Genomic DNA, 15,543 nt, shown 5'->3' with positions numbered 1-15,543 from the left:
ACACATACGTATCTTTTATTTATGTTAGTTAGACTTGGGAGGGGTGGGACTTCCCCAGGCTTCTCCCTTGTGTCCGATGTCACTGGGAGGTCAGCAATGGCTTGTACAGCCCCATCCCTTACTTTTATTGGCTCTCTGATAAGGACAGGATGGGATAAGGGTAACGAAACACTTGATTGACAAACACTTCCTCATTCAAAAGTCCCATAGAAATGCACCTGGCCGAATATATGGCGTCGCAGCTTTCAGTGAAGAAGTACCTCCTTACATTTCTCGAAGCACACCATCAACCTTATTGTGAGCATTACATCTGCTTCCATCCTTCCCCTCTTCATTTCAATGATGTTATCTGCACATTGCCCATACCCCTGGTGTATCTGAAACGTTCCACCATATCTCTCTCCTCTTCTTTCTCCCGGGCTGGACATGTTGATTCTTGAAGTCTTTCGTGAAAAGAGTCGTGGGAATCTCTCCTAGTTTGTCTCACAAAAGTCAATCTCTTAACGCATTCTCTCTATCGCAAAAACACTTTGTTCAATTGCTATTGGATTTGCGAAGACAGAAAAAAAAAATATGAATCTTCGTTGTGTGAATAGTTACAATTTTCCCTGAACGGTTGCAAAAAAAAACATTTCTTCCCCTACATTTGAGAACCTTGGGGTTAAAGTTGTCAGTATTTGGAGGATATTGTTATTTTCAGGCCTTTTTTTTTCCACAAGCAATTCATAAATATGAATGTGGGAGACTGTCCTGCCCATCTGTTTCTCAGTTTCATTATGTACACGGCATCGTTTTTGTTCTAATCGCCCATTTATGTTCTTCTAGGGCAGGGGCGGCCGACTCCGGTCCTCAGGAGCTACCAACAGGTCAGAATTTAAGGATGTTCCTGCTTCAGCACAGGTGGCTCAATCAGTGGCTCAGTCAGAGACTGAGCCACCTGGGCTGAAGCAGGGATATCCTGAAAACCTGACATGCTGGTCGCCCTTGAGGCCTGGAGTTGGCCGCCCCTGCCCTATTAATAGGACTATGTAAATAAACACACTATTGTAGCCCAATCCCTTGATCAATGACATGCTTGGTGAACATGTGCTCAGGGTGCAGCATCACTTTGGGACAATTGTAGGGTTGAGGCCTCCATAGTTAGAGATTTTTCAGCTCTACATTTACTTCTGGTGCTTTTACCCCTGATCTGTAATAGATTGTATTTTTATATCGTCAAGACAGCTGAAATGGTCATCAAAGCATTGAGGTATTACAGAAAGCCATTTAAAAGTCTGACATACAGCTCATCTCCTTTTCTTTATCCTCATCTTCACTGTTGCGGCAGCTAAGATGAAGGAAACCAGGTAATACCAGAGAGCGTGACATGACAACCTCAAAAGTGCCTTGTTACAATTGTGCCATGTCCTATTGATCATGTTCACAGTTTTACATGTTGGGATTCATCAGAGGAAGGACAGTCATCTAAAGTGTCTGTATGGTCCTCCAGGGTGACAAAATTAGGACAGATACGATACTGGGAGAGAAAAGCTTGTGTGTTTACCATTCTCCTAGAGCCTCCAGACAACGCATGCGTCCCAGCATTAACTCTGAATCGTCCTTATTGGCCTCAATCTTCTTGTCGTATGCCAGGAGAGCATCCTCCCACTCGTGCAGCTTCTCATACCACGTAGCCTGAATCTCCTGCCGTGGGAAAGACGTGTGAGGTCAGACATAAACTCCCTCCTCAACTAGCTTGGCATGGAGGAAAATCAACCACAATGCCAAATACATCTCTCAGTTACAGTATCTCCCAAAATAACTCAAATCTATAAAAAAAAATATTCCCCCCCACCCCCCGCTGGTCACTTATTTTTACAGAATGTTTTTGGGTCTCATCTGAGTACGGCTGATTATACTGACTGGGATAGGTTTCAAACACACCTTAAGTTATGGCGAGTAAAAAAAGTAACAAATACCCTCCACTGTACAGCAAATGAAAATATCACTTGTGAGCACATTCACATGTCTCAGACAGGTCTGCAACCCTGATTTTCCCCATTAATCTCCTAGCATATAGTGCTTCCACTGCAGCAAGGGATTCTAGGAAATGACATGCACACAGTGTGTCACCTTTTGCTTCTAATCCATTTTGACATGGACCCCTGGAAAAGACAAAGGCAAAAATAAAAACATGCCTTGTTTAGGTATATCTTTATTCAACAACAGAACTAAGTTAACCTTCAAATCATTCTGAGGAGATGTATTTTATGTCCTATATTACTTGGTATTATCATAGATGTGGGTTATTTGGAGGGATAACTGAGAGACTTATTTGGCAGCCAGGATTGCGGCTTCAATGGCATGTTACCCGATTTTAAATAGCTTTGTATATACAACTGCAGAGAAAGGATTTGCATATGTTATCATTTGTACGGCCATACCTTAAATATCATACAAAATACAACAGTGTGTTTGTGCAGTTCTGGACAAAAAAATGCTGCCGATACCGTTTCTGGTCTGTCGTGAAAAGTTCTACAGAAATCCAGTTTACACATAAACCCTGGAAATCTCATGTACGTGTAACACTGAAAACCAACCGTCACGTATCACTTACAGGAAAAGAAAAATCTAGATTGATTTATTAAGTATGTGAACGTTGTACTGTGGTTTTGGAAGACGTAAGAAATATCACCAAAATGTGGCTGTCCATGTAAACACAGCAAATTATATGTTTTTGTTTTCACATCAGTATGGTTAATTGGTAAAGGAATCAAGGGCTCCTTTGGAGAGATGTTTATAACCCGTGTCTAGAAAGTTGTGGTTTGGAAGCAAGCCACAAAGTTCCCATTTAGGCGTCAGTGCAAGGAACCAGTCTCTTTCTCTCACACTTCCCCGAATACAGTAAGTTACAGTCACTGAGGTCACTGCTCCTTGCTCAGGAGGAATAAGCAGACTACTCTAGGGATCTCTCGAATCAACAGAGAAATCCAGATCTCCAACTGCGGCTTTGCTTTCGGGGAAGAGATTTGTGTGGAGTGCCCCTTTGCTCTCCCGTCGATGCAGGTCAGCCCTCCCAGAGGTACCCCGCACAATGACATTATTCTCCCAGAGACGGCGCAGGGGGGAGGGGGGTGATGTAATCGTTAAGGCTGCTCACTAACTGCAGAGCCTGCAGGAAGCAATCACAGCTGCTACCTTCCACAGAACAGAGTCGGCTTTTGTGAAGGGGCCTCAGCCTGGGGCAGACAGACAGAACCCCCCACTCCTCTCATCTCACTTCTCCTTCATGTCTTAGCACATTCCCCCTCTCTCTGCTTGATGCGAGCCATAATATGCACTGGAGCTGCTGCTTAGTAGTGTCGGGAACTCTAAATATTTGTTTAATGGACCTGAAACGTTGGTTAGCCTTTAGTAAGAGACATTGAAGCACAAATGCAGGTGCGTTTGTCATCTATTGTCCCAGAATTGCTTTATAAGCAGCAATACAGGATTCATTTCTTTCCTTTTTTTTAATTACTGGATTGAAGCAGGGGGTCTCCGGAGCTGAACGGTGTTAATATCAGCTCCGGGGACACCCTGCTTCCAGAGATACTTACCTCCATAGGGGTGTTGGTGTCTCGGTGGAGTTTAAATGTCCCGGGCAACGCGGGCCAATAGGAAGCCGCACCGGATGACGTCATGGCTTCCTATTGGCCTGCATGACGCAGGAGATTTAAACGTTGCCATTAAGTTAGGCACACAGTTCCCTGGCTGCAGAGTTAGCTGCACCTCCTACAGAGGTAAGTATACTGGAAGCAGGGGGTCCCCGGAGCTGAAATGAACACAGTTAATCCTGTAATTAAAAAACAAAAACAAATGAAACCTGTATTGCTGCTTTAAGTGAGAAGCCCCCAAGAAATGATGAGCCACTTACCAGTTCCTCAAAATGCTTCATGGCATATTCCAGGACCCCAGAGGCTGCTTCAGGCTGCTGGAGCTTATTGTTAATGCTGAGAGGCAAAGAAAGAAAGGGAAAATGAGTGTCTATCTGTAAAAGTGAGGTTACCCTCCCTTTAATAACAGCATATCCCTGCTCACTGACATACACTGCTGCCTCTAAGGCTAAGATTATAGTAGGCGTGCGCCTGACGCCCGAGCGATGCGTGCAGTGAGATGGAGCGATTGGGGACGCGTGGTGGACGCGTCATCAGGCTCCTTTGCCCTCATTGGCTGAACCGCTCACGTGACGCGGCCATTGCGCGGAAAAAAACCAAAAACAAAATGATTTGTCGTTTGAAAAATCTGCCGCGCGGGGTCGCTCTACATCGCGCCCAAGCTCAATATGACCGGCCCGTATCAGCAGCCGCAGTTTGTTCGCGCAGCACGCGAAACCGCATGCGCCGTCGTACCTACTATAATCGCGGCCTAAGAGGGCCCAACAGCTACGCAATTATTAACACACAAAGAGTAACCAAGAATAGAGCCAACCACGTTGTTTCTTATAAGGCCGCGCTTATAGCGCCGGCGTCGTCAGGCTGCGGTCGCTGGAAAAAATCGAATTAAGATGGCTTCCAGCCATCGCGACCGCGCCGTCGCTCCGTCACACCGTGCTTACTCCGTACGCGACGCATTTGTTTTGACGCGACGTCGCGTCGCTGTCGCCGGCACTATAAGCGCAGCCTAACACTGCAGTGTTGTACAGGTATTACATAGTTACATAGTTACATAGTTACATAGTTACATAGTTACATAGTTACATAGTTACATAGTAGATGAAGTTGAAAAAAGACAAACGTCCATCAAGTTCAACCTATGCTGAATTTAGGCGACAGATACTTTATCCTATATCCGTACTTAGAGTCTATTGATACAGAGGAAGGCAAACAAGAAACCCCAGTGACATATATATATATTTTTCCATGTGGCTTCATAAATTGCAGGAAACCAAAGTGCACAACTATCCAGCTCTGGGGTGATTATTTTACATTTGTACCTCGAATTCACAGAATATGCATTTAATTAACAGGCACAGGTGGTTCTTTCTTTAGGGATTTAGAGACCATACCAGTAATATTAATAAAATGCTAACTGATGTTTCTGCAAATTCCTTTTTTTCATGTTTGTATATTATTTTTTATTCTGTGATTATACCCCACTGTGCTTTTGAGGTTGCAGTGATATTATGAAATATATTGGGTTACTTAATAATAAGAAAAAAAAAACATTGAAAAATATAAAGCAGATATCTCTGGGGTTTGCAGCATAAAAATAAATAACTAAAAGTGAGGATTGCTTATTGAATAGTGCAGCATGAAGCTGAGATAATAAAGAGACAATTTTACTTAATATTTAAGTGAAGAATAATAAATATACTTTTCCCTCTCGTGCAAGAGACAGGGTCACATGCTTTGTCTGTGTGTATGTTCCTCCACAACTCCAGACTTTGAGATCAAAATGATCTAACCGTAAGGATCCGTCATTCGCGCCCTCCCCGGCGCGCTTCCGACCTGCCTAGAACTGCGATCGGCTCTCCTGCCTCCTGCAGCGCATCTCGCGGACCGGCGAATGCCAGCGTTCCTTCTAGGGGCGCGCGCGGACCGCACTCGGCACTAAACGCCATTCCCGCCTCCAGGCTTCGCTCGCACAGCGACGTCATTGCCGCACAGCACGCACCCTCTATGTGCGGCACCAGCGCACGCCGCAGAAGCTTCCTCACTCCTCTGTCTAAAGGGATACACCTGTGCTGTCTCCCTCAGCCAACCACAGCCAGTCATACTCCTGAGTATGCTCCCAGCTCATTGGACTGTTCTGCCTTAGGCCGCGGGCACGGTCAGCGCTTAGCCGCTGACCCGCACTCATGTGTATCAGTGAGCCCCTGCAGCCGCAATGAGAGCGGCTTTAGCAGGGGCTCGTGCACGCTTCCGCAGGCGTGCGGAAGCGTAGCCGACACTCAAATATTAGTTTACACGCGCAGGGTCGGTCACGTGAGCGGTTCGCCCAATGAGGGCGAACCAGCTCCGTGACGTCACTGGCCCGCCCATAGACATGCCCCCGGACGGCGCGCGTAGTAAGGCCAGGGAAAGCACCCGCTTTCCCTCAGCCTCTGCACGGGCTTGTTGTCTATGGACTCAGACTTATATGCTTAGCCTGCCCTCTGGCACATTGGCCGAGCATAACCTTGTTTATGTGCGCTGTGTTCACTGCTATCCTGCCCCCTGTCTGAGCCTTGCCCGTCTTGTCCTATGTTGCCTGACCTTGCATGTTTTTTGGATTCCGCACTTCTCCGCTCCTGACCCGGCTTACCAACGACGATCCATACCTCTCCAATCCAGACCTCGGCAAGTATCACTGACCATCCTGATCTCTCCTACCCCGACCCGGCTACCTCGACCTATCCACACTCCAGACGCGCCCACGCGCCTGTGGGTTGGCGTTTATCAAATACCCCACCTCGGCCTCGCGGTCACGACTTGTTTGTGGTGAGCGCATCGTTACACTAACTTAGAGGTAATTATTAGTTAACAACACACCAGTCTTGTATCTGGATCCATGAACTGTAAGAGCTATGCTTCCAACTAAAGCAAATCACACAGTCCACACAGCGCCTTCATGCACACAGCTGTCACTCACACCATTCCATGCTCTTTAGAATGCTCTTGTGTGTAAGGAGCTCTCTGACTGGTGCTGTGGTTGACACTTGAGTGAAGGTCCTGCAGAGCCACGGGTTATGTTTATTTACACTAGAAGAGTTAAAGCAGCTGAAGCCAAACACTAAGTTTCCTACTCCTGGGAGGAAGGCTGACAGCTCCTCACACATCTGCGGCACAGACACGCCGTCTCTAAGCGACTTCAGATGCGATGCAGTGGGCAGCAGGGCCTAACCTGCCTCTCGTCAACATGCCTGTTTCTTTAGGATATCTGAAACCACAGAGCACGGGCCCGAGTACAATAGGAGGTTTGTGTGATAACAGCTGTACCAGGGTCACGAGACCCCAGTCAAACCTCAAAGAAACATGAACGGCATCAAGCCACAAGGAAAAAAAAATGCCTCTCCCCCCCCTCCATCCCCTTTCCAGCACCTCTTAATCTCCTCCACACGCAAACGCTACACGAACTCACACAATGAGCTTCAATGGCAGTGGAGCTGGAGTTACTTCACATAGGAACTAGATAGGGTGGGATCATGGAGGTGAAGGGTAACACTGGTGGAACATCAAGACCTCATTCCTGGGACAGAACATGCTTCATCGCTAAATGTGGACTCAGTATCAGCATATATGTAACTCTTTAACCCCTGAAGCCCTACAATGACTCTGCAGCACTTAAAGGGTAGAAAACCAAAACTAGACAGGGGTACAACATTGAAGACCATGAATTATGTATACCCAACATGGAATGTATTATTGTGACTATTTTATAGGCTGGACCATGAAACGGAACATATTATTGGAATACGAAGTATCACCTCTCATGTTGCAGTAATAACTCAATGGTGGTCCTTTAATTCTAATTTGAATTGCTTCCTATCAGGAGTTAGACAACTCATTTCCAATATCCGTGAAGTGCACAGAAGACAGCCACCTCCCAAGAAATCCCAAACTATACCAAGTTGTACTGCTGGAGACAGGTGTTAGTGCAACATGCAAAGCACAAGCTTATCAAGACCCGATATCTTCATATGGTTGGGTTGAGCAATGATACAAATAAATAAATAAAAATACTCACGATAATGATATAAAGAACTTATAGTGATGATATGTATTGCAAAAATGATCTTTTCAATAACTTTTCAAATTAAATGTAAAAAAAAAAAAAATAATTTGGAAGGTATTTAGTTTTTATTAAATACATTATATTTGAAATGATATACAAACGCCCTTACTGTTGGCCATCACTGAACATCAGAGGCCGGGGTAGGGAGGGGATTAAGAGGAAGGGGGCAAACTGACCCTCTGGGATAGAGGGTATACGTTGAGGGTCGGAGAGTGAAAGATGGGTGCACGGATTCCTTTTACATTGTCAGAGCTGTAAGTCCCAAAAATGTCTGACTGACCATAGTATTGTGATGTTTAAAAAACTTATCACCATTTATTATCGCGCATCGGTTTATTGCCAAACTCTGTCATATAGTAATATACTTGCAAAGTATAAAGATGATTTATGAACGGTTATCAACAGGTGTTCTTAGGAGCCCTTGGGTTCCCCGGGCATCCCTAAAGGGATCCCTGCAATTTTCAGGTAATTTGAAAATTGTATCAAATACAGCAGAATTTACAATGCACCTGATCTCAGACGCGCTATTAGAGAGGGTTGGGGTTCCTTACAATGCATCTGATCTCAGACGCGCTATTAGAGAGGGTTGGGGTTCCTTACAATGCATGTGATCCCAGATGCGCTATTAGAGAGGGTTGGGGTTCCTTACATTGCATCTGATCTCAGACGCACTATTAGAGAGGGTTGGGGTTCCTTACATTGCATCTGATCTCAGACGCACTATTAGAGAGGGTTGGGGTTCCTTACAATGCATGTGATCTCAGACGCGCTATTAGAGAGGGTTGGGGTTCCTTGCAATGCATCTGATCTCAGACGTACTATTAGAGAGGTTGGGGTTCCTTACAATGCATCTGATCTCAGGCGCGCTATTAGAGAGGGTTGGGGTTCCTTACAATGCACTGGATCTCAGGGTTGGGGCTCCTCAGAATGTCATAATATAATTATAGAGTTCCTTAACCAAAAAAAGGTTAAAAAACACTGCATTCAATGACATGAAATGCTAGGGAGCAGAAACGTAAGAGGTATAAAGTGTAAGGCCTCGGGCATGGTCAGCGCTTAGGTGCGGACCCGTGCTGAGCGCGCTGCTGCTCGGCACTGAGCCCCTGCAGCAGCAATGAGAGCGGCTTTAGCAGGGGCGCACGCACGCTTCCGCACGCCTGCGGAAGTGTGTGTCTTAACAAATGTTACGTTTCAGAGCCTGCGGAAGCGTGTGTCTTAACAAATGTTAAGTTTCAGAGCTCACCGGAGCGCAGGGGCGGTCACGTGAGCGGTTCGCCCAATGAGGGCGAACCAGCTCCGTGACGTCACTGGCCCGCCCCCAGACGGCGCGCGCTCTAAGGCCAGGGAAAGCGGTGCTTTCCCTGAGCCTCAGCGCGCCTCTGCACGGGCGAAGTGTCTATGGACTAAGCCTTAACCTTGAAGAATAGGATTTCAAGTTTGCCATGTCATATCTACTTAGCAATCTTTCTTTTTTGAAAACTCAAGTTCAAAGTGCTCTTCTTGGAATTCATAGTAACATGCAAAGAAGGACTCAATCCAATGACATCAGCTTCAGAAATGATAAAGCCTCCTATATTACATACGCCAATATTCATTAAACAAAAGCAACAAAAAAATGCATTTTCTACCAGTCAGCTAAACATACCGTGTCCTGGAAGTTAGTGGTTGCACTGACATCCTGATAGTATCAATTTAACAATGTGACTTTTACCCCCACATTCCCATTTTAACGTGCCTCATACATCCCACGCCTGGTTTTCTTTGATGTGGTATTAAACGGTTGTTACGCAGGCTGCATGGATATTAGCACCAGATATATTGTGAGCATTAGGTTGCTGGGATACAAGTTGCCTGGATGATAAGATGTTGCAGGTCTGGGTACAGGGTTCTGCACTAGAAAAGGCCATATACATAGACCATCTACTCTCAGAAGGACCTTCAAGGTGCTGCAGTGGTTCAACGATTCAGGGACAATTTTATTTATCTTTTCCAAGTTATCTCATTTTTTCCCTCCTTATTAGAAACAGTGCACTTCCAGGAAGAAGGGACAGGAAGGTTGCACCTTGTTAAAACAACGTAAGTGGACCAATAAAACGTGCAGTTTCTACAGAACAATTTTTATATTATTTCTCATAAAAGTTAAAACCACACATTATATAAGTTCAGGTGGGTAAAAAAAAAAGTGACAAAAAGCCTCCACCGTACAGTGTACAGCAAAGCAAAACATCACGTGCGAGCCCATTCACGTCTCAGGCAGGTCTGCAACCCTGCTCTCCCCCATTATCACTTAGCAGACACGGCTTCCACTGCAGCCAGGGACTCTGGGAAATGGCATGCAAATGAGCAAACAATGTCACCTTTTGCATCTAACCTATTTTAACATGGAGACCTTTAAGCTGATGCCTGCCGCATTACCCAGAATTTCAGCACAGTCTGGGTAATAAAAGTTCAAAACAGCTACCTGTGAGTAGGATTACGGGCTCTGCACTTCTTTAGCCCAGGCTGTGCTGAAAAGCTCTGTAATACGGCAGGCGTATGTGTATGGGGGTCCATGACAAGAAGCAAAAGGTGACGCTCTATGTGCTCATTTGCATGTCAATACCCAGAATCCCTGGCGGCAGTGGAAGCATTGCAGGCGAAGAGATAATGGGGAAAGGCAGCTTTGCAGACCTGTCAGACGTGTGAATGTGCTCTGGCATTTTTATTTGCTATTATTTCTAACAAAGTATTTTTGTCCTACTGTACACATGGAAATTCCTACTACCGACTGAAATCCTCCAGTACTTTTCTATTATGGAAAAAACATCAATTCAAGGACTTTTTAGACTGTGTCATGCATTGTAGCACAAAAGAGAAAAGGCCTCAGGCTACGTCTAACTTGATATATTACATATTTAAATACTTATCTGTTTATCTTCTCATAAGCAAGGGTCATTTAGTTCTTCAAAGTATTTTAAGCCTACAACCATTTCACAGTATGGCCCATCTGTAGGTCCTAAGGCCGAGTCCACGGTGGGTGTGTGCGGGTAGGTGACCGTTCTAGTAGCTTCATGCTTGCCTCTAGCTTCAGCTATTTGTGCGCTCTAATTGGAAGCGACTAGGGGGCGTCGTGGGCGTGACGTCACGGGAGCTGGTTCGCCCTCGTTGGGTGAACCACTCACGTGACCTGGCCGTCGCGCCAGGAATCAAATGAATTTGTGTCTTTGCGCGCCGTGCGCCCCGTTGTGGTGGCGCACGCGCGATCTGTGGCCGCGATCATTGCCTTAAGCATTTTGAGCGCGCCGCACGGTCGCACTGACCATGGACGCGGCTAAACACTGCTGCACCAGCACAAAGCTCTCATAACTTCTCTAATGGAGGGAGAGCTGTCGTTAATGTATTGTATGTATGTATTTATATAGCGCCATTAGTGTACATAGCGCGTCACAGCAGTAATACACATGACAATCATATAAAGAACAAATAATACAAATAACAGGTCATGGGAATAAGTGCTTTAGACATAAAAGTAACATTAAGGAAGAGGAGTCCCTGCCCCGAGGAGCTTACAGTCTAATTGGTAGGTAGGGAAAACGTACAGAGACAGTAGGAGGGAGTTCTGGTAAGTGCAGGTTGAGGGGTAAATAGGAATAACAAATTAGGTCCAGGTATGTTAGTCCCTGAAACAATAGACGTGGGGATATTAAAGTGTATAATACTATAAACACTTACACGGCCTTGTGCAAATGCTGTCGCATCAAGGTTTCTTTTGGTCTTCTCCGCTTCTCTTGTGTTGTTTTTCCTCTTTCTTCGTCTGTGCTCTTCTACTCTTCGTTCTTTGATGCGGTGTCACCCTCGGAATAAATGAATGAATAGATGAATAATGGGAGGTGATAGATAATAATACCAGAACTCTGACTCTAAAATTATATAAAAAAGCAGAAAAGACTGCAGTCACTCACACGGACACGGACACGTGTGAGTGCAGTCTTGGGGGAGGTTTCTTTATCCTCTGCAAACACAAAAGTCCCTCAAACGTAGGCACTTTATTATACTGAATAGACAGTGGGAATTGTGAGTGAAAATAATGACTGAATACTATTACTCACACGGCCAAGTGTGAGCGCACACTTGGATTGGTTTCTTGATGTTCCTCCTACGAGCTCCAATAAGTGATCCAAATTTAAGAGATTCCTGCCACGGGATATTATGGACAAGGATCAGACTCTTACACTGGGTGAAAGGCCATGGTCTTTATTTAAAAACTAAGTAAACAATGAAACAATAAAAAGTGCTTAGAACTAAAAGAGTTATAAGCACTACAAACGGTTAGCAGCCGGTCCCTTGGAAGATAGCACAGGGCGCGTGGTGCGCAGCTAACTGTGTCCGCGTCCGGATACAGTGCTGTGCCTCCGTTGTCCCACTCCGGACGGCGGCCGTGAAAGTTAAAAAAAACTAGGGGGTTTCGAGCTCCGCGTTTCGCCCTTTCTTGGGCTTCCTCAGCCTCCGTAGAAGCCCAAGAAAGGGCGAAACGCGGAGCTCGAAACCCCCTAGTTTTTTTTAACTTTCACGGCCGCCGTCCGGAGTGGCACAACGGAGGCACAGCACTGTATCCGGACGCGGACACAGTTAGCTGCGCACCACGCGCCCTGCACTATCTTCCAAGGGACCGGCTGCTAACCGTTTGTAGTGCTTATAACTCTTTTAGTTCTAAGCACTTTTTATTGTTTTATTGTTTCATTGTTTACTTAGTTTTTAGATAAAGACCATGGCCTTTCACCCAGTGTAAGAGTCTGATCCTTGTCCATAATATCCCGTGGCAGGAATCTCTTACATTTGGATCACTGATTGGAGCTCGTAGGAGGAACATCAAGAAACCAATCCAAGTGTGCGCTCACACTTGGCCGTGTGAGTAATAGTATTCAGTCATTATTTTCACTTCCAATTCCCACTGTCTATTCAGTATAATAAAGTGCCTACGTTTGAGGGACTTTTGTGTTTGCAGAGGATAAAGAAACCTCCCCAAGACTGCACTCACACGTGTCCGTGTCCGTGTGAGTGACTGCAGTCTTTTCTGCTTTTTATATAATTTTAGAGTCAGAGTTCTGTTATTATTATCTATCACCTCCCATTATTCATCTATTCATTCATTTATTCCGAGGGTGACACCGCATCAAAGAACGAAGAGTAGAAGTGCACAGACGAAGAAAGAGGAAAAACAACACAAGAGAAGCGGAGAAGACCAAAAGAAATCTTGATGCGACAGCATTTGCACAAGGCCGTGTAAGTGTTTATAGTATTATACACTTTAATATCCCCACGTCTATTGTTTCAGGGACTAACATACCTGGACCTAATTTGTTATTCCTATTTACCCCTCAACCTGTGCTCCCCCATTTTTTCCTTTTGTATCCCTACACCATCAAGGATCCTGGATAGATCCTTTTGGGGTTTTTTGAGTCACAGGAAGAGACAAAGAAGCAGAGGGGAACCTTTTGAACTTTTAAGGTTGTAATTCCACATTTTTATTTCCCTAGCCTTATCAAATTTAGAGGTAGCGCCCAGGGATCTCTTTTAACCATTCTGGGAAGTGCGTCTGCAAAGGGCTTTATGTATCATGTGTATAGTATTAGCCACGGAGTTACTCATATGCTTCGTTAAGCAGGTGTGTCTTAAAGTGAGCCTTAAAAGGTGGATAGAGAGGGTGCTAGTCGGGTATTGAGGGGAAGGGCATTCCAGAGGTGTGGGGCAGTTAGTGAGAAGGGTTTAAGGCGCGAGAGGGCTTTAGATACAAAGGGGGTAGAGAGAAGACATCATTGAGCAGAAGTCGGGATGGTGCATAGCGAGAAATTAGGGCTGAGATGTAAGGAGGGGCAGAAGAGTGTAAGGGCTAGCTCACACTGCCTGCAACGCTACGTGCGTGCGCACGTTCGGCACTCTTTGAGGCTAGTGGATGAGAGTTGTCACACTAGAAACTGCTTGTGGCTGCAAAGTACAGCGTTGACGCTGCAACATTTTGCCGCCACAACCCAAATTGAAATTTCGGGCTGCAGTCGCGTCACGTGAGCTGGTTCAGCCAATAAAGCCGAACCAGCTCCGTGCCGCGTTCGTCACGCCACCCCAATCGCCGCGACCTGTCTCCCTGCAGCTGGCTCACAGATCGCTGGGTTGCAGGAGCGGGCGGCGGAGGCGCGCACGGAAGAGCGCGGCCGTAGCAGGCAGTGTGAACTCGGCCTAAAGCTTTAAAAGTGAGGAGGAGAATTGAGTGTGAGATGCAGGATTTTATAGGAAGCCAGGAGAGGGATTTCAGCAGGGGAGAAGCTGAGACAGATTTAGACAAGAGTAGAGCGTTTTTGGCTGCAGCGTTTAAGATAGACGGTCATTTAATAGACTGGTCATTCACCGGTGCTTAGCAAGAACTGCAATTAAAAAGGTGGGATGAGTGAGCTTGGAAACAGGGAGCAGGGGTCACTAACCTCCATGCTGTTTTATCAACTGAAATGAACAAACACACAGGCCAAATAATTCAACTAAATGACCCTTGCTTATGAGAAGATAAACAGATAAGTATTTAATGATATATCAAGTTAGATGTAGCACTGGGCCTTTTTATCTTTTGTTCTATACATGAGGTCACACTCCCAGTAGCGCTCAGTTTGACACAATATATATGATGTGGTGGATTTGGGGTCTGAGTTGTGTGTGTATTTCATGCAGTGCTTATTTTGAAATCAGTTGTAGAATTGAATCCCGATCGCGACAGCGTTGGAATCGCCGTAGCATTTCCCTTTAATATTTATGTGCTCCTAACTAGATCCCCAATGACAGTCGTTTTTCCCCCCGGCTCAGTAATATTTGTTACTCCGCTTATGAAATTAGACACTTTCGACTATACAAGAAAGAAGCTACTGAAGAAATAACCGATAACCACAGATAGAGATGTTACATTGTCAAGCGCTTTTTATTTATCACCACTCCTACAAGTGTTGCTAAGTGAGTAATACTGGACCTCTAGGACTCTAAGCCACTATTTTACCGAAAGCACAGCCTCCTGGTATTAAATACTTCGAAGTAATCAAAAAATCTACTGCACACGGTGTTTGAGAAATAATAAAGTATATGATGTAGCCAGTTACATAATGGAGACATTTAGCCTTAATTACTTCCCTTATGTAATTTGCCTGAAATACTTTTGTTTTTTTCCAACATATTTTTTTGCAGAATGCGACCCAGCATTTAACCCCTTGGCTGCCAGACGGGTCTGCAATGCATTACAAGTTCCCCCTGGGGCGAGGGGACTTAGTAACCCATTCTCCCCCCCTCCTCCCCCCTAGTAGGGACCCGTCGTTTCTCTTGGGACATGTGTTGGAAATTAACATCACAAGGTGTTTTTCAATTTAAAATTCTGGGGGAAAAAAAAGAAGAAAGTGGAAGCGTCGGCTTCTCTCTCCTAGTGTAAATCTGGGGCTTCTGCAGTTCACTTGATCCCCCCCCTCCTGTACCCTCCCCCCGCTCCCCCGTGGGCTAGGTAGAAGCTCTTTCTTCTCCCCATGCTCACATTCTTAGGAGATGAGGGGACTGTTTTTCAACTGGAGTCAAGAGAGGGCCCCGGGGACTCGTGTTCCTGTTGGGCGGGGTGGCCAGGTCGGCTTGTTATGGTACTGTGCCAGTATCACAGAAGGATGCGATGGAGCCAGATGGCGTGAAATTAGTAGACTTAGAAGTGGTGCTCTCCTTAATATTGCCTTCCATGCTCTGTTTTTATCCTAGGCTTGCAAAGAAATTGCCTGGTCCCTAAATTGACAACAGCCTCTCGTGTGCGAGTTGTCA

General features: G+C 45.6%; 1 protein-coding gene across 3 annotated transcripts in view; it reads right to left on the bottom strand.

Annotated features, from left to right (window-relative positions):
- MTOR (mechanistic target of rapamycin kinase) overlaps positions 1–15,543 on the bottom strand; it is a 130,202-nt gene that overhangs the window by 53,986 nt on the left and 60,673 nt on the right. For all 3 annotated transcript variants that reach the window (XM_075603483.1, XM_075603485.1, XM_075603484.1), the window contains exons 31-32: positions 3,896–3,971; positions 1,544–1,683 (exon numbers count right to left, since the gene is read on the bottom strand). In XM_075603483.1, coding sequence (XP_075459598.1) covers positions 1,544–1,683; positions 3,896–3,971 — 216 coding nt within the window. The remainder of the gene's footprint in view (positions 1–1,543; positions 1,684–3,895; positions 3,972–15,543) is intronic.

The sequence above is a fragment of the Ascaphus truei genome, chromosome 6, assembly GCF_040206685.1.
Source record: "Ascaphus truei isolate aAscTru1 chromosome 6, aAscTru1.hap1, whole genome shotgun sequence".
Taxonomy (NCBI): domain Eukaryota; kingdom Metazoa; phylum Chordata; class Amphibia; order Anura; family Ascaphidae; genus Ascaphus; species Ascaphus truei.
The sequence above is the reverse complement of the archived record's forward strand: the minus strand, read 5'-3'. Positions and strand labels throughout refer to the sequence as shown.